This window comes from Nomascus leucogenys, chromosome 17 (genome assembly GCF_006542625.1).
Source record: "Nomascus leucogenys isolate Asia chromosome 17, Asia_NLE_v1, whole genome shotgun sequence".
Taxonomy (NCBI): domain Eukaryota; kingdom Metazoa; phylum Chordata; class Mammalia; order Primates; family Hylobatidae; genus Nomascus; species Nomascus leucogenys.
Genome location: NC_044397.1, coordinates 61,911,199 through 61,935,837, shown reverse-complemented (window position 1 = coordinate 61,935,837; position 24,639 = coordinate 61,911,199). Strand labels below are relative to the sequence as shown.

The 24,639-nt window shown below is 42.6% G+C and overlaps 1 protein-coding gene across 8 annotated transcripts in view; it reads left to right on the top strand.

Annotated features, from left to right (window-relative positions):
• HECW1 (HECT, C2 and WW domain containing E3 ubiquitin protein ligase 1) overlaps positions 1-24,639 on the top strand; it is a 464,866-nt gene that overhangs the window by 336,426 nt on the left and 103,801 nt on the right. For 3 of the 8 annotated variants that reach the window (XM_030796705.1, XM_030796706.1, XM_030796707.1), the window contains 5 exons: positions 349-491; positions 5,171-5,271; positions 6,866-8,224; positions 13,478-13,579; positions 18,893-19,043. In XM_030796705.1, coding sequence (XP_030652565.1) covers positions 349-491; positions 5,171-5,271; positions 6,866-8,224; positions 13,478-13,579; positions 18,893-19,043 — 1,856 coding nt within the window. The remainder of the gene's footprint in view (positions 1-348; positions 492-5,170; positions 5,272-6,865; positions 8,225-13,477; positions 13,580-18,892; positions 19,044-24,639) is intronic. The other 5 variants (XM_003268823.3, XM_012496682.2, XM_012496683.2 and 2 more) reach the window with 3 other exon arrangements.

Sequence of the window (24,639 nt, the reverse complement as noted above, 5' to 3'; positions counted from 1 at the left end):
GTACATTTTCTTAATTACAGGTGAGTTTGTGCTTGTTCTTTCTTTAAGTATGATAATACCTTCAATCAAGTATGGTGAGGCTTTGGTGGCATTCTTTCTCTTTAAAATGTGCTGATTTTACTGTTTGAATCTCAAAGAATAAGCCTATTTTTAAGCCCTGTGGAAGCATCTTGTCGCTGCCCCTCATTTACTGAATAAACAGGTTCACAGCATTTCTGAGACCCTTTATATATATATGTATATTATAGCTAGGATGTTTTACAGTGACAGCATCAAGGCAGATGGACTGGGAATTGGCCAGCCCTCCAACCTCTCAGTTAATTGATGTGACATATTCTTTCATTGCAGCAATTCAGTTTTGTGTCCTTGCCCACTGACGTGCTGGAAATTGAGGTGAAGGACAAGTTTGCCAAGAGCCGCCCCATCATCAAGCGCTTCTTGGGAAAGCTGTCGATGCCCGTTCAAAGACTCCTGGAGAGACACGCCATAGGGTAAACCTCTGACTGAGATCTTACTATCACTAGGTTCTCGCCAATAGGCTGTGCCCAAAGGTGGCCTGTAGGCTGCAATAGTATAGTCTCACAGAGAGTCAAAATGTTATCATTATATTTCCTTGGCTTTTCCTACTAATTATGTTGCCTGAGCCAACATAAGTGTTTGTTAGATTAAACAAACCCATCCCTTTTCACTTGATTGTGCAACACTGGTTACTTACCCAAGAGAGTAAAAAATCCTATTAAAAGTATTAAACAGTATTAAAAGAAGCCCTCAATGGGGCATTTTTCTGTACAGGTAGAAACTAAAGTTTGTTTTGCTATGAAGAATATTATTTCATTCATATGCCGGTCTGGTATGTAAGATTTAATCATATGTGACATTTCCATAACAAGATGAAATACTGAGTAACTACTGTACAGTGTCTTACTTAGAAGACACTAGTATCTGCAGATGCTAGATAACATGGATGAGAATTTGAAAGCATGATTCCCATGGAATGACAGCAGTTAATATGCTCACAGAATTCAATTGTATATGAGAATGGGTTTCTGTTTTGTCTCTTTTACATTCATGTCCACTCATGGTTCTCATTAAAGTGGACTATGACCAGATAACAGCCTTATGTATAATATGTATTTCTTTAGGTAACAGGGACTACATTTGAAAACACTAAATAAAGCTTTCTATTGATCAACATATACTTATATAAAATGTAACCCTTACAAAGATAGCAAAAGAATGAGAAAAAATATGCAGAATTTCCAAGTGTCTTAATTTAAAGTTCTTTGGATTATCAGAAGGACTTTGGAATCACTGATAATTATCATAAAGACATTTATTAATAATTGGAACCTTATGGTGTGTATGCAGCAGGGTGCACAGAGACCTGCCACTAACTCTCCAGCCGAAGGGAGCTGAGTTTATGGAGCTGCAGTCACGTGTCACACGCAGTGTTTGCACTTGCCGTTCATGGTTGTGAGGATTAAACAGACAAAAAGTGTGCATAAAGAACCTAGCATGGTCACTGGCACGTAGTAGGAACACAAAAGAAAATGGTATTCCTTGTGACCTTTTTTATTTCATTCAGTCCTCATAATGCTTCTGTGACAGCATTATCACCATTCCTCCACGAGGAAACAAGGCTTCAAAAGGATCAATAATTATGTAAACCCAAGGCTTGTGGGTGGCAGAGATCCAGCCAGAGCTCAGACTCACACCTTTGTCTCTCCAAAGCCCAAGAGCCATCCCCGCACAACAGGCTTCTCTCAGGGTTCCTGGGACTGATTTTCTAGTTTATTGTGGGCCACGCTTTTCGCTTTTCATTTCTCTCCTTCTCTGCCCTACTGGCTGCTCTCACAGCTGTTAGCACCTCTGCCAGGGGGTGGGCTGGAGAACAAAAACAGGGGCTGTGTGGGATTCTTTCTTTTTTTTTTTTTGAGACGGAGTCTCGCTCTGTCACCCAGGCTGGAGTGCAGTGGCGCAATCTCGGCTCACTGCAAGCTCCGCCTCCCGGGTTCACGCCATTCTCCTTTCTCAGCCTCTCCGAGTAGCTGGGACTACAGGCACCCACCACCACGCTCGGCTAATTTTTTGTATTTTTAGTAGAGACGGGGTTTCACCGTGGTCTCGATCTCCTGACCTCATGATCCGCCCGCCTCGGCCTCCCAAAGTGCTGGGATTACAAGCGTGAGCCACCGCGCCTGGCCGTGTGGGATTCTTTCTACCCCAGCACCCAGGGCACTGCTGCCCTGCATGCATCAGATAGATATCAATTCGTACGTATGGAACAGAACTTCTCTCTACAGCTTGCTGCAGCCGCAGAGCCGCTCTGCCCTCCCATGCTGAGTTCTCTCCTAAGTCCAAGCTGCCGGCTCCTATCTTCTTGGCACTGTCCCGCTCTCCAAGCCTCCCACCGTGGAAAGGCACATCCCCAGCTGAAAGCAAGTAACTGAGGTGGAAAAGGGTGTCCCCGACCAGAAGAAGGTTAGCTATGGTTTTCCCAGAGTTCTTGCCACCCAGGGAAATGGAGAGCACAGATCAAGTGTGATGGAGCTTACACCTCTCCAAGAGGCAGCAACGGCAAGCCATGGAGGCGTTTTTCCTCGCACCCTCTTTGATGGGATGACAGACCGCCCCCTGGTGGCGGCGCAGAGCAGCTCCTCCTCCAAAGCCTTCTGCTTCCACAGCCCCTGGGGGCCGCTTCTGCAGTGCTGCCTCTTCCGGAGGTGTCCCACCGTAGTTAGGAGCAGAGTGTTGGGGTGATGGCCATGGAAGCAGTGGCCATGCAGCCTGAGCCATGGCAGAACCCCAGAGTGCACCCATAACAAAAGTGAATCCACTTTGCACTGCAGCTTCCCTCTGCCCTCAGCACATGCACTCCCCATAAAGCCCCCTGCATCCATGGCTTCTGAAACGTTTGGCTCCACCTGTACTGGCTCCCTCCCTGCCCTGAGATATTTGCACCTTTCCCCGCTGGGCACACATGCACTCTCATTTCCAATCCTCCCTCGATTCCTTGGCTTGTAAAATCCAAGGCTTCAGTTGGCTCTCTGCCTCTAACTCTAACCATCTCACCTTCGCATTGAAGTGTCACTGGCTGTCTTGAACCATTATTTAGTGGTCCTATCTTATGCCCCCAGCGGGACATAAGCTATTTAAAGGCAGGGGCAATGTATGATGACATGCTTTGTGTCAACTGCAGCACCTTTCACATGGCAGGGGCTCAAAAAATATTTGTTAAGTGGATGAAAAGCAAAAAAAAGAAAAGCCCTGAAAGTAAATGCAAAGCATAATAAATGTAATTTTTGTTCCACTCTCTGATTGTCTTTAGGCCTCCCCTGATTTCAATTAAGTTTTGGGTTCAGGATGTCTTTGTTATGGTCGTAATAGACCTACTTCATAATATTGACCAAAGGCTCTTTCTAAATAGACAAAATATTGAAGCTCATCCTATTTTTTTCTGCACATAATGCTTTACTTAATGGACTTCTGAGGAACTCCAAACACTAAATCATGGCTTATCAAAGATCAATTTTTAAGTCAGGGGCTTGTTAGGATATAGGTTGTCTCATAATGCCAGTGTTTTCTAGAAAGAAACATTAAAACACTATCAGCGAGTGATTCATCTTTTTATTTTCATGTCACAAACTAATAAATGGAATAAATACAGAGTCATTTGAGTAATAACTGGTTTGGGGCTATGTGTTTGTTATTACTGGGTACCCTGGGTTTGTTAACTCCTGAATATCCTAAGGTGGTCACTCTTCCTATTTAGGCCAAGGTAAGGGGCAATTTACTCTGCTGAAACTGTATTGTTAGTGAAAATATAATAGCAAAGTTTCAGGTTGATTGCCTCTAGAAAGTTTTCTTTTTATAATTAAGAAATTGCTTTGAGGGGGTGGAGGGGATGGCACGAAAGTCGAGGGTGGAGACTTGGGATCCCTAAATGCGGAGCCCTGCAATTGGTGTTAAGTGGAAGTCACAAGCCAGAGAACTCAGCCCACGAGTCTTGCTCTGCTCCATCTTGGAGCAGGTGCCATTCTGTAGCGCCCACAGACTCTCCAGTAACCATGACAGCATCCTTTCTTAGACATTACATATACACCACAAGATATGCATCTGCTGGCACTGTCCATCGTTGAGGACATATTTGGAAAATGGCAATCTGCACAGGAAAAGCAGGCCAAGGACATCCGTGTCTTTTTTTATTCTCTCTGTTTTAGAACACAGGTTGGCAAACTTTTTTGAACAGGGCCAGGTAGTAAATATTTTAGGCTTTGCAAGGCCCACAGTCCCTGTCCAAATTACTCAACTCTACCATTATAGCATGAAAGTTGCCACAGATAATACGTAAGCTAACAAGCATGGCCGTGCTCCAATAAAACTTTATTTATGGACACTGAAATTTGAATTTCATATGATTTTCACATGCTACAAAATGTTACTCTTCTTTTGTTTCTTTTTCCAACCATTTAAAATGTAAAAAGCTCATAACCGCACAAAAACAGGTGGTGGGCCACATTTAGCCCACAGGCTGTAGTTTGCTTACCACTGCTTTAGAATACAGACAGTCTGTTCAACTTAACCATTTTTTACTTTACAATGAATTCAACAGAAACCATATATCGAATTTTGAATTTTGAATTTTGATCTTTTCCTGGGCTAGCGATACGCAACATGATACTTTTGTGAAGCTGGCAGCAGCAGCAAGCCATAGCTCCCAGTCAGCCACGTGATCACAGGGTAAACAAGTGATACTATACTCTACAGTAGACTGTATTCAATAAATTACATGAGATATCCAATACTTTATTATAAAATAGTTTTGTTTTTGTGTTATGTGATTTTGCATACTTGTAGGCTAATGTAAGTGTTTCGAGCACTTTTAAGGTAGGCTAGGCTAAACTATGATGTTTGGTAGGCTAAATGTATTAAATGCATTTTTGACTTGCCAGTATTTTCAACTTTTGATGAGTTTATCAAGTCGTACTCCATGGTAGGTCAAGGGGCATCTGTATGCGATAAGGACTTCCTTACAGTTTTGTACTGTTATTGAGCACATCAGGACTTCCCTGGGCTTGCCTGCCTCACCCACTTTTATAGAAAGCACACTGCATGGTCATTAGGAAGAGAGGTATTGACCAGAACTGTGATGGTGCTTATTTCCTTCTAGGGATAGGGTGGTCAGCTACACACTTGGCCGCAGGCTTCCAACAGATCATGTGAGTGGACAGCTGCAATTCCGATTTGAGATCACTTCCTCCATCCACCCAGGTATTTTCAGCATGAACTTCATGTCTTGTCCTAGGCTAGTGTCATAAGTGTGATTCCTTTCTCTAAAATACAATAACCATGGTTCTCTCCAGACATATCCTAGGTTTTGTGGTTATCTTCTCCATTTGAGGCCCAGAAGCCAGTGATCTATTCTGGAAGCCAAGTTGCTGTCCCCCTGATGGAGAAGCTCCTCTTCATTCTAGTGACCCAAAGGTAGAGAGTAGACAGTGGACTGAAGGTTAACAATGAGGCCAACATGGATAGGGAGCTCTGTCTTATTTATCATCCTACCCCCAGCACCCACATAGGTGGTTAATCATCGCATACATGAATGAATGAATGAATGAATGAATGAACGTGAAACATCTTTCTACCTAGTAACTAGATATAGACTAGCCAGTTGCTAGAGAATGTCATGTTGAAGAACTATAATTGTACAATGAATTTTTATAATATCACAGAAAATCAAGAAAAGTATAAATAGGACAGAAAACTCCAGAATCATCCAGTGTTCCATTTAATGCTAAAACAGATTTCAAAATATGAATGATAAGATGCCTCATAATTCTATTTTTGCTCTTCTTCTGCAGCCCCCATATATCTCAATATAGATCACATTGAGAACTGTTAGGACCTCCTGGACCATTTACAAGTTGCTGTTAAGTCTAATGAAGCTCTTGAGAACTTAGAGCCTGGAGTTTATCACTACCCACTCATTAAACTCCAGGTGTACTTTCCTATGCCAATATACAACTTAGATTGTAAGAAAACACCTTGACTGTTTTGTCTTTTCAAATTCAGTCTATTTCCATATCCTGAGAATACAACTGACTCTTCCTTTGGTGTAGCCATAAGGACAGCTTTACAGCTCACCAGAGGGACTGATTTTCTTTAGTGAATTGCACTAATGCATTTGAAATGGGGAATTTCACATCTGTCAGGAATCCAGTAGAACAGCTGCAGGAAGGTAGAGTTAAACACTGGCTGCTACCTCATGAATGGCTGCTTGAGGTGAAGACCTTGTTTTTTTTTTAAATTGGAATAAACTCTAAATGTTGGGAACCTTCCAGCCTGAGATATTGAATGACTGTGATTGTTCCCATTCTTCATCCAGCCTTTTTCTGCTCTCTGGTTGCCTGAGAATCCTGCTTACCCCTTATGCCACCCTGCAGGACCTAAGCATAGGAAACATTCTGAGCAAATGCAATTAACTAAATATAATCATCAAGGAGCTATAAATAACACCACTACTACCCTCATCCCTGGAAGTCATTCCATGTGGCAAACACTGTTGAGCACCTACTATGTGCCCAGAACTGGGTTAGTGCTAGGCTTCGGGCATTTTAACCAAAAGATGAATTCCCTTGAAACATATTTCGGAAATATATCCAGGACTGCAAGTTGTTGTTAACATAGCAAGAACTCATTCTTACAGAATTTTTCACTAGAGCTCTGGCCAGTGAGAAACCGTCATCAACCTACATTCAATATCCTAATGTAGAAATCCCTTACTGATGGCTTACATGTCCCACAGGGTATCCTAACACCACAATGCTCTCTTCTGGGAGAAATGACATATTTTTCTTCTTACCAGCAGATGATGAGGAGATTTCCCTGAGTACCGAGCCTGAGTCAGCCCAAATTCAGGACAGCCCCATGAACAACCTGATGGAAAGTGGCAGTGGGGAACCTCGGTCTGAGGCAGCAGAGTCCTCTGAGAGCTGGAAGCCAGAGCAGCTGGGTGAGGGCAGTGTCCCCGATGGTCCAGGGAACCAAAGCATGGAGCTTTCCAGACCAGCTGAGGAAGCAGCAGTCATCACCGAGGCAGGAGACCAGGGCATGGTCTCTGTGGGACCTGAAGGGGCTGGGGAGCTCCTGGCCCAGGTGCAAAAGGACATCCAGCCTGCCCCCAGTGCAGAAGAGCTGGCCGAGCAGCTGGACCTGGGTGAGGAGGCGTCAGCACTGCTGCTGGAAGACAGTGAAGTCCCAGCCAGCACCGAGGAGGAGCCCTTGGAGGAGGAAGCAACGACACAGAGCCGGGCTGGAAGGGAAAAAGAGGAGAAGGAGCAGGAGGAGGAGGAGGGAGATGTGTCTACCCTGGAGCAGGGAGTGGGCAGGCTGCAGCTGCGGGCCTCGGTGAAGAGAAAAAGCAGGCCCTGCTCCTTGCCTGTGTCCGAGCTGGAGACGGTGATCGCGTCAGCCTGCGGGGACCCCGAGACCCCGCGGACACACTACATCCGCATCCACACCCTGCTGCACAGCATGCCCTCGGCCCAGGGCGTTAGCGCGGCAGAGGAGGAGGACGGCGCGGAGGAGGAGTCCACCCTCAAGGACTCCTCGGAGAAGGATGGGCTCAGCGAGGTGGACACGGTGACCGCTGACCCGTCTGCCCTGGAACAGGACAGAGAAGAGCCCGAGGGGGCTACTCCAGGCACGGCGCACCCTGGCCACTCCGGGGGCCACTTCCCCAGCCTGGCCAATGGCACGGCCCAGGATGGCGACACGCACCCCAGCACCGGGAGTGAGAGCGACTCCAGCCCCAGGCAAGGCGGGGACCACAGCTGCGAGGGCTGTGACGCGTCCTGCTGCAGCCCCTCGTGCTACAGCTCCTCGTGCTACAGCACGTCCTGCTACAGCAGCTCGTGCTACAGCGCCTCCTGCTACAGCCCCTCCTGCTACAATGGAAACAGGTTCGCCAGCCACACGCGCTTCTCCTCCGTGGACAGCGCCAAGATCTCTGAGAGCACGGTCTTCTCCTCGCAAGACGACGAGGAGGAGGAGAACAGCGCGTTCGAGTCGGTGCCCGACTCCATGCAGAGCCCTGAGCTGGACCCGGAGTCCACGAACGGCGCTGGGCCGTGGCAAGACGAGCTGGCCGCCCCTAGCGGGCACGTGGAAAGAACCCCGGAAGGTCTGGAATCCCCCGTGGCAGGTCCAAGCAATCGGAGAGAAGGTTAGACCTCAAACCTGATCAGAGTGAGAATAGGACCGTCAGGGGGACAAAAGTGTCACCAACAGTTTAAAAACAAGACGGGCGGGGGATCGGTGTCAAACGGGGTTGCTGGGGCAATGTATGCCTGTCTTGTACATATATGTGTGCATGTGTATCTGTGTATGCGTATAGATGACTGTGAGTAGCTGACACCCCACAATGTCTCAGATACACACCAGGAATTACGACTGGTTGGATGTGAGCGTGCACTTGTATGTGTGCTTCTATGTTTGTTTTAACTAATCACCAGAACTGGTTAGTGTACATGTTATCCTAGTCTTGACAGCAGCCAGAGCCCCGAGACTAGTATCAAATGATATACATGGAAAATAATCTATCTACATTAAATGGATAATGTGTAAATATCTGCTGACTTTCAGAGCACGTGGAAGATTAGCAATAGATGTTAATACTAGTTGAAGAACAGATTTTACCTCTGTTTTAGAATTCAACTAGCCCATGTACGTACATATAGATATGTCTAGCCTACATATATTTGTCATTATTTATGTCCACTCAATTCTTGTTATTACTGTTGGTTTTGTTTTGTTGTTGTCGTTGTTGTTGATGTTGTTGTTGGCTATTTTGGCTAATGGAAGGGAAAAATAACATGATTGTGTATAAATCACTTTGTTTCCAATCAGAATCAAATCCAAAAGCTGCCACCATTAGTTTTAAAACATATTCTGTGTTTTAACCAAAGATGTTCTTTCTTAGCCATGCCTGTGGAATTATATGTGAAATTAATTTGCATTTTCTTATCCAGGAGTGGGAACTGTCTTCCGGTCAAGTGACAGTGGTATGACTGGGGAAAAAAAATTGAAAAGTCACATAATAATATGAAATAATTCAGTTGTTTTAAAAGAGAAAAACATAGTCTCTGCTATTTTGCTGTTCTGCTGTTGAAATTAGCCTCCAACAAAAGGCGGGGATATTTTCTCTAGATTGTAAGCTCATCAAGGGCCAGAGTTGTGTTTCTTTATGTTTGAATTCTTAGCACCTAAACAAACCCCTGGTGCCTACAAGTTTTTTTTTTAACAGGAGCTAAAGTGAGCATTAAAAAAATAATTTTAAGTATTCAATAATGCCCGCTTCTACATTTCAGAAAAAGAGTGAGAGAAGGTGGCACATGTGATAATGAGAAACGCAAGGAAATTGGTAGAGAAAAAGAAACACAGGCAGAAAGGTAAAACAGACAGCATGGAAAGGCACCCACAAGGAGCAGGATGGAAAATCCCTCCTGTGAGAAGAAGGGAATGGGAAATGCCTTTCTTTCACAAGGATGTTTCGAGGACTTCCTTTATTCTAGGCCAGATGTAATGCACTGGGCACAGGAAGATGGAGTGGCATCAGGTGATGTATGGACATTACTCGATAATTACAGCATAATTAAAAATAATACAACAAAAGGAGATTGGGGGATTCCACATAAAAGGCACACGTAGGAGCTAGCAGGGATGTTGGGTTACAGAGGTCTGCAAATTTTTTCTATGAAGAGCCGGATAGTAAATACTTTAGGCTTTGTGGGTCAAGAGGTAAAAAATTAAATAACTGTTCTCACTAAAAAGCTTTTTTTTTTAGTATTGAAAAGTGTACTGACACTTTTCTTAGCTCAGAGCCATACAACCCTGTTTTAGTGCACAGTTTTTTGGCCCCCATGTTGGGAAATAGTCTACACATGGTCAGTTGAAACTTGGCTCAGTGTAAATTTATGTAAGAATGTTTTACAAACAAAAAAGTCACATCCTTGCCCTTTAGAGGCCAACAGTCTAGCAGGTGGAAGAGCAGGAAGTGTTTCAGGGTCACAGTGGACATCTCTGCATTGGCATTGGCAGTTTCTATAGAAATGTCTAAGTTCGTGAACTCTGCAGAGCGTAAACTCAGAAAAGGTTAAGAAGCACCTGCATGCTTCACTATGGTGATCACAAGGGGAAATACAAAGATTCCTGAGGGGTCTCTTGATCCCCTGAAGGCCATGCACACGCTGGCATGTGACTTCTTCCCAGCCAGCCTTCCCCGCCTCAGCAGTGAGTCCCCAGGCTAACCGTGTCTGCATTGTGGGACTGTCCTTCACTTGCCACCAGGCTTCACAACAGCAGATGCTTCAAGAAAGCAGGGCTTTAACATGACCTGCCTGATATGTGATTGTGTGGGTGTCCTCTGCTTCCATAAAAATCCCTATTGCTCCTTCGCCTTGACTTCTAAGATTGCAAATTCCTTTACTGTAGAAACTGCATTAGATGGCCAGGTGTGTGGGCTCACACCTGTAATCCCAGCACTTTGGGAGGCCGAGGTGAGTGGACTGCCTGAGGTCAGGAGTTCAAGACCAGCCTGGCCAACAGGGTGAAACCCCATCTCTACTAAAAAAAAAATACAAAATATTAGCTGGGCACAGTGGTGGGCACCTGTAATCTCAGCTACTTGGGAGGCTGAGGCAGGAGAATCACTTGAACCCAGGAGGCAGAGGTTGCAGTGAGCAGAGATCACGCCATTGCACTCCCGAATGGGCAACAAGAGCAGAACTCCATCTCAAAAAAAAAGACAGAGAGAGAAAGAAACTGCATTAGATTAACCCAGGTGGATTTGTCATCCATGTGCCCACATAGATGAGGCTGCCAACAATTTATAGAGGAACACTGTTCTAAGTCTGAACTGACAACTATACAGGCTAGTATTCTTTTCATACTTTTTGCTTTATTTCCCTCTATAAATACCTCCTTTTTAAAAGTTCAATTTAAAATAGTTTTTGAAAGACCTTCTGCAGATGAATGAAAAGAGTAACATAATGTCATGGTTATGAGCTCAGGCCCTGGAATCAGGCCTCCTGGATTTATATTCACTCCTCCCACTTCCTCGCCAAGTTACCTAGCTGTTCTGTGCCTCAGTTTCCTCATGTGCAAAATGGGTATAATTATAGAATCTCCCTCGAAGTGTTGTTGGGAAAATTAAATGATGATACTACAAAAGCACTCTGCCTCCCACCAAGTGAGGGTTCTTCCAGGCAGACAAGCAGTGAGGGTAACTGTTTATATTATGTTGTATAAAGCATCTAAGACAATCCTTTGAATTTGCATTTCCTGTACTTCATAACTGAAGGGAAATTTTCACATTATTAGGTATAAATCACTTTGCTTCAAATAATATGTGAGGCAACCTATCTTTCTCTACTGTTAGGTTATGTTATTTATAAATAGAAGGGAATTTATAAATTCCCTTTAGCTGCTTTAGCCGAAGATCTCCTTCTGGGAGGTTCTGGTGGGTTTCAACTTGCTTTGTGTTTGAGGCAAGGGTGATGATGTGGAGCCCTGTCCTTGTGCAGAATAGAACTGCTTGCTTCTTCAGTGCCTCCATCCATTCAGTCGGCTGAGACGTGTCGGTCACATCATTGCATTTGCTTGGGGTTCACAAGCAGGTGGGATCAGCTCCATTAACCCCAGGCAGTCGACAATATTGTATTTCCACTAGCTTGGAGGAGTAATTAACCTGATTGGTTGCATTAATTTCAAGAGGTAAGTCTATTGTTGTTTTTAAAGAAACTAAGTTAAAAATGCAGCAGCTGATGACATAACAACTATACCATGGTTTTGTTTAATTTCTGACATTAAACATGTATACAAACAAACATGAGTGCAGTATCCACTTAAACACAGAGCCCATCTTTGAAACAGCAGTCTGTCCACAATGAACTGGGTGCCAGCATGAGGGGAACCTTCCTTGTTTTCCATTAGCATCTCCAAGGACCCAGAGGATTTGAGTAACATAGCAGAATTTGCTCAACAAATAATGTTCTATATTTAACATTTAAAAGGACCATTTGTTCCTGAATATATCTCTACTTCTGTTTGCCAGTTAGCTCTAGGAATTAAATCACAAAATTAAACCCAAGTTTCTTCCTAATTAATTTATTTTTATTTTTGATCAGTTCCATAGAACTAGAGTGAGAAGAAATAATCATCCTTTCCATGTGTGGATATTCTAGGAAATATTCAGCATTTGAGATCCTACAACCATTTGACCACCATTTTTCAGTCTCTCTCCTTTTTGACCCAAGGGATAATGAACACTTGCTATTTGCATCAGCAGAGGACAGAAGAAGGAAAAGGCCTGACCTTTGCCCTCTGGCCCTTAAAGGCTTTTGCAAGAAAACCAGCACCGTGTGAGGCAGGAGGAACCATCTGAAAAAGGGCCACCCTTTGTCCTGGGCCCTTCTCACTCTGCAAAGATCAAGAGCACTGGCCTCTGATTATGTGACCCAAGCAGCTGGTGCTGCCGGCCTGCCTTCTGCATGGCTGCTCTACATGCCTGAGGACACCACTTGAGAACATTGTTCAGTTCATTATAAGTCCGAACTGAGAACAATATAAGCTATGTCTGTTGTAGGTTTCCTTTTAATAATCTGAGGCATGCAACCTGTGGATATAATGTTTATTTCTAGACTTTCTCCATGTCTGTCTTTCTTCCTCCTTCTTTCCCATTTCTGTGTTTTGAGCTTTCCTGTCGCCGTCTTTCTGCTTTTTATCTACTTCCTTTGTCTCTTGTCCTTTCCTCTTTCCAGAGCACCCTGGCTTGTCTGATTTCTCCTCAAAATAATCTGGACAGTCCTGAGATCCCTCAGCACCTTGTCTCCTCTCCCCAACCCCCCAGCCTCCAGCTTTCCACTACAGGAATTTACATTCTTGGCTCGCCAGCCCCTTGACCTGTCTTGGTACCATCTAAGAGTTCATTCCCCTCAAAAATCTGAAAAACAGCCTTTCGGCAGCCCTGTGATGAAACCTATCCAAGTGAGAAGGTGTCATTTTGCACAAGCCCAAGGAAGTTTTATGGAAACTTATAAAACATTGCATTTCCCTCAAACAGGCCTATTTCCTCCACTGGGCTAAAATCAGGCTCTGCTAATTTTCTCTTGTGTTCCTTTCTGGTGACACTTTCTGATTCAGGAAATTCGGGTCATTACAGAATCAGACTCAAATCCTACATATTGGACTGTGTGGCACAGATCGTTAGTTATGAAGTGTTTGGATTTTCTTCTTTTTAAAAAAAATATTTCCCACTCTCACAAATGACTGTGAATGTAGCAAACTGACACACACACACAAATGGATTTCCCACTCTTTGGGGTTGTTTCTTGTAGTGCTTAGTTTTACAGTCATGCTTTTTTGATGATGTTGCCACGGCAGTGAATGAATCTGAATGTATTGACTATCTTGTCCGTAGGTGAATGTCCTATACTCCATAATTCCCAGCCAGTAAGCCAGCTTCCTTCCCTGAGGCCTGAACATCATCACTACCCAACAATCGATGAGCCTCTTCCACCAAGTAAGCTTTAGTTTTTAAAATCTGTCTTAACTCTTCCTATCAAGTCTAAGCAGGTCAGTATGAATTTGTGTGTAAACATCTAAAGTCTTTCCCAACTCCGTGCCTTACAGTGTTAACAAAGACCAATATGACACCTACTCTAAAAACTGGTGGTTTTGGGGGGTTTTTTAGTTTGTTTTTTTGACTAGTGGTTTCACCATGTGATCTTGAAGAGGTAACACAGTGTTTTCAGTGCCTCTCAACTTCTGAAATGGAGAGCATTTCTTTATTAGACTTGACTAGTCTTTGCAAACTGTTCATGACCTTTAAGTCCCAAATTTTACATTTTATATTTAAAATTTGCAGTTCAAGATAGAGTAATCCTATTGTTCTCCATTGGATCCATTACATCACAAGCATCTCCATATGTTAAAACAACTTCAACCCATCTGGGCACATGAACTTGTACTTTCCTTACTATAACTTGCATCCATAGGTAATAGCTTCAAATTTCTTCTGCAGTTCTTAGGGGTTGCCAGGCAAAATATCATCTTTAAGACAGAATTCAATGTCAGTTTCTCCTGGTAACTGTAGCATGTAATTAATAATTATCTAACCAGTCATCTGAACTTGGGAAAATCGTTTAATCTCTCAGAGACTTAGTTTTCTCATTTGTAAAATTTAAAAAATAAAGTTTAAATGTCTTCATCTGCTAAAAGAAAGGTTTGACCTAGATAGTCTCTAGATACCATTCTAGCTTTAACTTCATAATACTCCATTTAATAAATTTATAGGAAGAAATTGATAGCCCAGACATTATATATTCACTTAGCATCACATATGTTCATGAATTCTAGAACATCTCTGTTTTGGTTTTGCTTATTTTTCAAGCAAAGATAATATTTAAGATTTGATAGATTTTACAACTACAAAATCTTGCCAGAATGCAAGGAACCAGTGTTTCTTTACATTCTTTTGCCTGTGCTTATGTGAAGCAGTTACAGTTTTCAAAAAGAGAAGTGCTTATTTCTTAGTTCATCTGTTCTCAGTAATGTACTGTACTTTACAGGAACACCACTCCTCTCCCTATTCAATTATAATTTATTGGTGAGAAATCAAAGAACATCTTTTATATGTGGACTAACTTAAAGAAACACAATATTTGTTTTTCAAGGGCCAAGCCAAACATCATGTCCTTGAACTTTTGATGCCTGATTTCTTTCTTTCTTTATACACTGATTTATGGACATTCCGTAAATGAATAGTAACATTTTAGCATCACTACAAATACTTCCTAGGTAACATTTATTTGAAAAATACATATAACATGTTATCTCCAGGAAAGGGATGCTTTCCCCATAACAAATAACCTTTCAGTGCATGAATCTACTTCGAATCTGTGCAGTGCAGATAACTAGTTATACATGCAAATATTATAAATGATTGCATATAAACCCATTGTAAAATAATTACTTTATATAAGCCACTTTCAATAATTAGAACAAATTTCTCCAGATAGCTTTCAATTTTCTGTCCATATAACAGTGAAAGACCTTTGAAAAGTTGGTAATGAATCCTACCAACTGAATATTGTTAAATAATCTCAAATAGTACAAGAATTACCTTATTGCTGATAGTCATTTATTCAACAAATATTTATTGAATGTTTACCCTGTGCTGGGTACTATTATGGGTAAGCAAAACAAACAAAGATTCCTGCCCTCATGGAGCTTACAGTCTAGTCTGGAAGACAGATTAACAAACAATAAAATAATTAAAAAGGGACTGGCCTGGCATAGGAGATGCTATGGAAAAGCAAAAATAGACCAGGGTGAGGGATCTCTGAGTTCCGTGTGGTGGTGGCTGGTTTGCAATTTTAAAACAAGTGGTGAGAATAGGATTCATTGAGAAGACAACACCTGACGGTTAAGAGAGTTATCCCTGCAAGTGTTGGGCAGGAAGAGCTTTGCAGGCACAGGGAATGGCCACTGCCAGTCTGGAGGTGGAAACACCCTGGTGGGTTTAAGGAACAGGAGACCAGTGCGTCTGGAGCAAACTGAGGAAGGGAGAAGGCAGCAAGTGATGTGGTTAGTGAACTAGCAAGGCCCAGCTCACGCAGGGCCTTGTAAACCACTTAAGGGCTTTGGCTTTTACTCTGAATGAAAGGAGGACATTGTAGAGTTTTCAGCAGAGAAGTGACATTGTCTGCCTCAGGTTTTGAAAAGTTTGCCCAGGTTGCTGTGTAGGGAATAAATTGGGAAGAGGAAGGATAGAAGCATGAGATTCAACATAAGATCATGTCTTTATGCAGTAACCCAGGTGACAAACAATAGTAGCTTGGGCCAGGGTGGGAGCAGTGGAGGTGATGAGGGGGTGGTCTGATTCTGGACATATATTTTAAAGGTAGATGTGATGACAGATTGGATATGGATGAGAGAAATATAGGTATCAGAAATGACCTAAGAGTTTCAACCTACAAAGATGGAGTTGTCTTCAACTGAGATGGGTAGGAAAGGCTGCAGGCAGAGCAGGTTTTGATGGGAAGGATCCGACACTTAGTTTCGATCATCTTATATTTGAGATGTCATCCAGGTAGTAATGTCAAGAAGGAAATTGGATGTGTGACTCTGAAGTTCAAGAGAAAGGTCTAGACTATGCAATAGTATTGCATTTGTTAAAATTGTTCAAAATATACAGTTGTATAGGTTTTTGTTAATATAATAACTAAATATGATACATTATCAGGTTCTACATTGTTCTTAGACTTTGTGGAGAACATATAATTTAGTGTGCAATAGATCCTTCGATCACAAATGAACTGACCTGACCTGCACTGCTATAACTTGCCCCAGAATTATGAAGGTACTGTTTTCAGGTGGCTCTTTAGATAAACCCATGGCATCACAGTGCTGAGCCCTTCAAGTCATGCTGATGCCTGAAGTTCCATTTGGAATTTATTTCCTTTGGTTATAAAATATATGAAAGTAAATTCTTTACAAAGCAACCCAGAAAACATGTTCATAATTTCTGATTACACTTAGCTATTATTTTCTGAATATGTATGAGTATATAATTAGCACAATACATTCCAGATATTTAATGTATTGACAAAAGAGCCCAGCTGTTGGGCTTACCACGCTTTTCCATGAGGAATTGAAACATGTGGTGATAAATTATCATTATTGCAGCTTCATTTTCTAGCTTTTTCCCTTAATTTATAAAACCCAACCTTTGTCTGCGAAGGACCCCTTTCTTTACTGTAGGTTCCTGGAGGGCAGTGTCGTGTGTCACTCAGCTCTGTGTCCTCAGGACCTGGCAGAGTCTCTAGTTCAGAGTGAGTGCTACACAGTTTGTTCAGTCGAACTAAGTTCCACAATGCTCTTCAAAGACTAATGCTCATTTTTTGTTGGATGACAGTCATGTTGGATTCAAGAAAAATAGTTGTCCTATTGCTTTTACTAATATTAGTTTGGGATCCATTAAAATTTTTAAGTTTCTAGATCAAGATTAATTACCTGGTAATCCTATGTATATACAATTTCATCCATAAGCTAATTACCATTTACACCTAACACTTGACAGCTGGATTATCATTAGGTAATCATTAGATCAATTTTAATCAAAATCTCCTAGGACATATGTATACAATCTGCCTACATTTTTCCTTCAATTTCTCTCGTAAGTTAAGTTTGGTGTTTGGGGGTACTTTGGTTTTTACTGGGCATTATTTGACAATCCATCAGGTCAGGCATAAGCCATAATGCCACAAACAGATATACTATGTACATATAAAACCATAAATATGCCAAATATATTTTTTCCCTTAAAAAATGAGAGTTGCTATGTCATTACCTGAATGATAAGTTTTCAACAGAACTGTTAGTATCTGACCTACTCCCAAAAGCTATGGCTTTTCTCACTGAAAAGGCTGGTTTTCCTCCTTTTGCAGTCATTTTTGCTTTTTCTTCTTCTTTAGTCTTGTGCATTTTCAGCATAACTTTATCACACTGCTGCTATTTCCACAATGTGATGTGTGTACTCTAAAAGCTTTGCCCATCTCTGTACAGCAATGTATGCATTGCTCTTCTATGTTTCGCTCAGATGTGAACACATTGCTTCCAGCTCTTTCCCACCCACCTCACCCCAGCTCAGCCCCTGCTTGTATTATGTAGTGAATCATCCATGCTTCCACCTTTTTGTTTTCTTTTGTTTTTAATTTTGGAAGCAAGGGAAATTTTCTTTATCTCGGGCTCCCTCTACTGTTTGTGATGGTTATTTATCAACAAAAGGGTACTTCCTAGTTACTGGTTTGGTTTGGTGGCCAGAGATATTTGACAGCTGCGTGTTGAATATACACTGTTAATTAACAACTTATCAAAAGGCTGTTTTAAAACCATAACAATCATTTCCTTCAATTCACCCACTCAAAAGGAAAGGCAATCTATTAAGTTTGCTAAGTATAAGACAGGGGTCATCTAAATTCACACATCCAAGATTTTGGAACAGTAGTTAAAACTGGTTTTAATCTGAGGGCCATTCTTCTCTCCACTGAACCTAATCGCCCTCTATTAGGCTTAGCAAAGAAAGGGTTCTCCAGCATCACAGTGTCAGCTCGCACTGGAGGATAATACAATCTTCCACAGCTGTCATTTGAGTAGCCAACAAGAGCGACAGCGGGGATGGACATTTCTAAAGAAATAAATTCATTAAACAGTAGATTTTCTCTTTATAAATTATTAGAATTTTGGACGGGTGTGATGACTCATGCCTGTAATCTCAGCACTTTGGGAGGCTGAGGCGGGCAGATCACCTGAGGTCAGGAGTTTGAGACCAGCCTGACCAACCATGGCCAACATGGTGAAACCCAGTCTCTACTAAAAAATACAAAAATTAGCCGGACCTGGTGGCGGGCACCTGTAATCCCAGCTACTTGGAAGGCTGAGTCAGGAGAATTGCTTGAACCCAGGAGGTGGAGGTTGCAGTGAGCCAAGATCGCACCACTGCACTCCAGCCTGGGTGACACAGCAAGACTCTGTCTCAAAAAGAAAAAAAAAAAAAGAAAGTATTAGAATTTTAACATAGGTCTTGATCAAGGAACCACAATTACTGTTTAATATGGCCCAGCAGAGAGTCTAAGTTCATTAAATTGTTTTCTGAGCTCCCAAGTTCATGCCAGTGCCCCAGAAGTCGTGGCAGGTGCTGTGGGCAGGGTCTGGCCTGCAGCCATGAACCAATGGTGAGTTCTACCTGCAGAAGACCTGGAAGTTGTATGCGTTTCACATGGGTCAGTAGTTTGTCCTTGATTTTTCTTTTTGCCTTTTTATTAAACACTAGACTGGGAAGCTCGAATTGACAGCCACGGGCGGGTCTTTTATGTGGACCACGTGAACCGCACAACCACCTGGCAGCGTCCGACGGCAGCAGCCACCCCGGATGGCATGCGGAGATCGGGGTCCATCCAGCAGATGGAGCAACTCAACAGGCGGTTGGTGATCAGTATGCAATGAGCTCCCCTAAACCACAGTGAAAGGAGAATGGCAGCTAGAGACGCTCCCCTTACACTTTTCTGTTCAGACTGTAGGAGGAGACTGGAAAGTAATTAAGTATCTTAAGAAACCTGTTCCTAGTAGGTATTTGGAAAGCTAGATTTAGAATTTGGTAGCAAGAGACAAGTTAAGCTTGAGTGTCATTTAAGGATGGGAAATCGTCTAAACTTCTTAATAGCCTAGGCTTAAAAACAGGAGCTCTTAACCAAGGGCCAGTGTATCCCCCTCTCCTGGGAGGTTCACCAAGGATGTCAGTGTTCCTTGAACTTTCCAGGCACTGTACCCAAATTATACATAGATACACATTTTTCTGGCAGACTGGTCCACACTCATCATACAGTTCTCAAAAGGATACAGACCTCAGTGAAACACATTCCAAGGACAGTTTCTATAAGAAGACTAAAAGCTGCCGGAGAATAAACTGTCTCATAAATCACTGTATGCATTCCTACCCTGATCCCATAATTGATATATGCCCATCAATAATTCTTGAAAAGACTTCATCTTAGAAAAAGAAATGTTTAAAAGCATTTTTTGAGAATTATTTTGTTGAAAAACTAGGCCCTCTCTATTGAACTTGTAAAGATGTCATTTTGTTTTTAACCTGCAAACAAAGCCTTAAACAGTATCAGGCTTAAACAGTGGTCCATTCATGTTAGAGATAATGCAGTATAAAGCATCGTCTCTGACATCTTGCTCTTTAAGACTGGAGTGGCAGCTTCAGGATACTTTTAATTACCAAGAATGCCAACTGAGGCTTCCTTCAGTTGAAATTGCACCCACATGCTGTCTTGCTTTCATGTCAAGTATGAAAAGTATGAAGGTGAAGGAAAAGTTGAGAAAGACTAAAAAGAATGAAGAACTGGGTTTGTGGAACACACCTACTGATAGCAAATGCCTTTGAGACTTAACTGTTACCTGCCAGAAAAAAAGGAGGAGAAACAATTTAGCCCTATTAAAAACACATAGGGCCGGGCGCAGTGGCTCACGCCTGTAATCCCAGCACTTTGGGAGGCTGAGGCAGGTGGATCATTTGAAGTCAGGAGTTCGAGACCAGCCTGGCCAACATGGTAAAACCCTGTCTCTACTAAGAATGCAAAAAAATTAGCCAAGTGTGGTGGCAGGCACCTGTAATCTCAGCTACCCAGGAAGCTGAGGCAGGAGAATCGCTTGAACCCAGGAGGCAGAGGTTGCAGTGAGCTGAGATCGCACCACTGCACTCCAGCCTGGGAGACAGAGTAAGACTCCATCTCAAAACAAACAAACAAACAAACAAAAAACATGGAAACAAAAAAATAAAAATGAACTTCTTGTTACTGTTGTACACAGAGGAGCATGCTTTAGGTGAAAATCACCAGAACATTTTGTCATTGCCTGAGCATTTGGAAGACATTTGCTTTCCACTTTTCCCCATCAGCAACCGAGTATTTAAGTCATTAATGAAAACCATAAAAGACTTGCATTGGCAGCACGCTTTGCAATCATTCTCACCCCAACAAAGCATGTTACAGAGAGGAAGTCCTGATAACCCAGTTTTATTGACATGAATGGACCAAAAATCCATGGGAGAGTCCTTTCATGGTGATTGCAACAAGATTCGTGTAACTAAAAATGTAGAAGACACAATAAGCTCATCTTACATAGAGACCCTGTTGTGATTCTGTAGGCAGAGGTTAGCCCCTAGGTCTGTCTTGCCAAAATTGATAAGCTCCAATTGTTTAGCAGAGAAATAGAGGAAGGCATCGTCAGGCTGTATTCATAAGATGTGCTGTTTTGAACACTAACCAAAGCAAGACAATGAATCTGAAGCAGAAGGAAGCACCTTGACCTATGGCATAAACATCCATGAAAGTTTATCAGGGTGATCCGCTTGCATAATATAAAAATTAGGCCAAATCCATCCTGAACCAGGTCTCCAAATAAGTTTTGTAGCCTTTGATATATAAATTCCTGTGCCCTCCAGTGGAGATGAACATGCTGGGAGAGGCAGCTGGGCTTTGCCGAATAGGAAGTTGCATTTGCTACATCCATCTGGACAGATAAAAAGAAAAGGAATTTAGCGCTTTGAGAAGGTACTTATTTCTTGTGAAAATGCGTGCCTAGGGAATATCAGATAACCTTCAGATAAATATCCAGACTTTTCCATACTTAACCTATTGCTTTGAAGCATTTAAAATTTTCTGTATTTGGCATGATAACAGGCAGCCCCAGGAAGTACATTTCCAGTCTTCTATCCATCTCACATGCGACCACACACAAGGGTCATTTTTTTGATAACCCACAGTTATCCAGAGAAATTTACAATGATCACTGGCTCACAACCATGTGGAAGTGTTACTCAGTGTTGCAAGGAGTCTCCCTTAAACCTAACCAGATGATTGTGAAAATCAAATTTGTTTGTGCAAGGAGACATAACACTAGGAAGTGCAGAGTACACAATAGTAATCAACGTGTAAGCTTGTGTGGTAGGTTGCAGTGACCATGTTCCAACTCAGCCATTCCCCAGACGCGGCACACTCTTCCAGGCCTTTATGGCTTGGCCACATGCTCCCACTGCAGGAAAATGCCTCACACCTGCCTCCAACCTGAAACACATCTCGTCCTACAGACCTGACTCAATGTCATGTGCCCCAGGATGCCGTTCCAGAATCCCCCACACAGAGCCAGTGACTTCCTCCCCTATAGCCTCTGGAATGTGCCTGCCTCTGTGCCTGTTCTTACCTTTTTGCCTTATTCTTCTTTCTACCCTTTTCTGCTCCCAGCACCTAGTGTGGTGCCAGAAGTTTAACAGTACCCAGTACAAGATCATTTTCTGAGTTAATTCCCATGCTTTGAGAATATCCAGAATTAATTAATTCTACTTTCACAAATATTTACTGGAAAGCGGAAAATATAAATATGTATTCTTATTTTAAATAATCAACTAAAGTTTGATTTTTTAAATTATTTGTATAAAATTATGATAATTTAAGGGAAATAGAAGTTTTAAATAGAAAAAAGTGATCTACACTCTACCCCAAGGATGATTTAGCTTTTTTTTGAGATGGAGTCTCACTCTGTCGCCCAGGCTGGAGTGCAGTGGCATGATCTCAGCTCACTGCAACCTCCGCCTCCCGGGTTCAAGTGATTCTCCTGCCTCAGCCTCCCGAGTAGCTGGGACTACAGGCATGCACCACTGCACTCAGCTAATTTTTGCATTTTTAGTAGAGAGAAGGTCTCACCATGTTGGCCAGTCTTGTCTTGAACCCCTGGCCTCAGGTGATCCCCCCACCTTGGCCTCCCAAAGTGCTGGAATAACAGACATGAGCCACTGTGCCTAGCCAATTTAGCTTTTTAAAAACATGTATCCATCTTCAATTTCCACATGCGTGCACAATTCTTATGTGGTTACGATGGTGATACGTAGTTAGTTTCATATTTTCTTTTCACTTACTACGCTATAAGCATTTAATATTGCCACACTGTCTTCAGATTAGCATGTAATTGCTTGTATAGTATTCCACTGAATGGCTGAAGTTTAGTTAACCTAATTTCATATTGTTGAATGTTTTGCTTATTGCTTTTGTCACTGTTTTTTGTCACAAGGGCCTGCTAAATATTAAGATTGCCTTATAGTGGAGGGTTTCCTTAAGGGTTCTATTCCCAAAAGATTAGGCCAAGGGAGATAAATGTGGATTTGGCATTTGGTATCAATGCCTAACTGCTTTCTACATTAGACATTGTGGTTCTAGGGGTTTACTCTGCCAACAGCTACAGCTTCACTTCCGTCTTATCTTTTGGTTTGTTTTTGTTGATGTAAGAGGTGCTCCTGGTATTTTGGTGCCACTTACATTTCACTTGTTGGAGCAAGGGTCGATTTGTTTTCCATAAGCTTTTCTTTAATAAGGAGTAGTTTCTCTCAGGTGAATTGTCTGTTCTTGGGCTTTTTTAAAGGGGGGAGGTTGCTTAGTTGGCTGACTGGTTTGGCTTGGTTTTGGAGGGCTTTTTTTTTTCTTGTTTGGCTTTGTACGTGTGTGTGTGCGCGTGTGTGTGTGTGTGTGTGTCCATTTACAAATTATGTATTTCAGCTGACTTTCTAGCTAGTTTTCATTCGTCCTCTATCTATTATAAATATTTAATCTTTTGCTACAAAAAAATTGAGGAGGATATTGATGGATAATTCCTAATGAAATAGAAGAGAGCTGCCTCTCTCTCCTGTTTAAAGCTTGGGAGCCTCTGAGGCTGCAGTCCTGCCCTGAGAGACCGAGAGACCCTCCTCAAGCCACTGCGTGACCTGCTTCCCTAAACTGCCTCTGTGCTTCGGCAGAGGTCGGACATAAGGTCAAATGCAGAATTTGAGGCTGTTGACTCAGTAAGGCCTGCGATAACCAAAGTCCAGCTGAGGACATGTGAAGTAGGTTCTGACACTGCTGACATTATCCTCATCAAATAAGATCGTACTTACTCATAATGCTCTGCTGCGTTTACTGCACATTGGGAAGGAAAGGAGAGGCTACAATTTGACATTTGTCTAAGCCCTATTCCAGGCATCTGTTGCTGAGTAAAACTACACCAAACGTAGTGGCATAAAACAACCACAAACATTTCTTCTTACCATTATTTCTCATGGTTCTGGTTTGACTGAGCCCAGCTAGGCAGTTCTCTCCTGGAATATCTCCTGGTTGCAGTCAGAGGGTGGCCGGGGCTGGAGACTCACATATTAGGAGCTTGATGCTGGCTGTCGGCTGGGCATCTCAGCCAGGACACCTGCACAGAGACTTCCCATGAGGCCTGGGCCGCCTCAGAGCATGGCTGCTAAGTTCCATCACGAACTGTTACAAACTCTATTAGTCAAGGTAGTTGAAGGAGACATGGATTCTATCTTTTAAAAGGAGAGATACAGTTCTGGAAGAGCATGTGGGTCTAAAAATATCGTTGAACCATTTTGAGAAATGCAGTCTGCCATAAGGCATTTAGGGAATCCTCCCAGTAGCAGCTGCCTTAGTCTTTGGCAGGCCCCGTTCCCCGCCTTGGTCAAGGTCACACACTTGGGCAGCTTCTTGCTGGCACCCCCTGCTTTCCCGCCACGGCTACGTTCCCTGAGTCCCCAGCAGGGAGAAGATCACAGAGTGCCATCCTTCACCATCCATCACTCTTCGTAACCTCCCACCACAGATGTACGGGGTGGTGAATTACCACAAATGTTTCTCTCTGTAATTCCGCCACCGCTCAGCTCATTGCCCCCTTCTACATTTTGTTCTAAGAGGTCAGCTCAGGAAGTGCCTTGCAGTAACCATTACAGGCAAAGGTGGCTTCTGAAAGGTGTCAGAAGTGAGTGGGAGTCTCTCCAGATAAAACAAAACTGAAAGAAAGCCCTTAGACCAGTAGTTCTCAAACCTAGATATAAATAATACTTCCTAAAGAACTCGTTAGAAATGCAGATTTTTATTTTGCTTCAATTTCTGTAACTTTAACAATCACTCAGATGATGATCTTGCAAATGGCTGGAGACTACAGTAAGAAAGCTTTCCTCTGTAAGGTCAAGGAAAGAGCGGG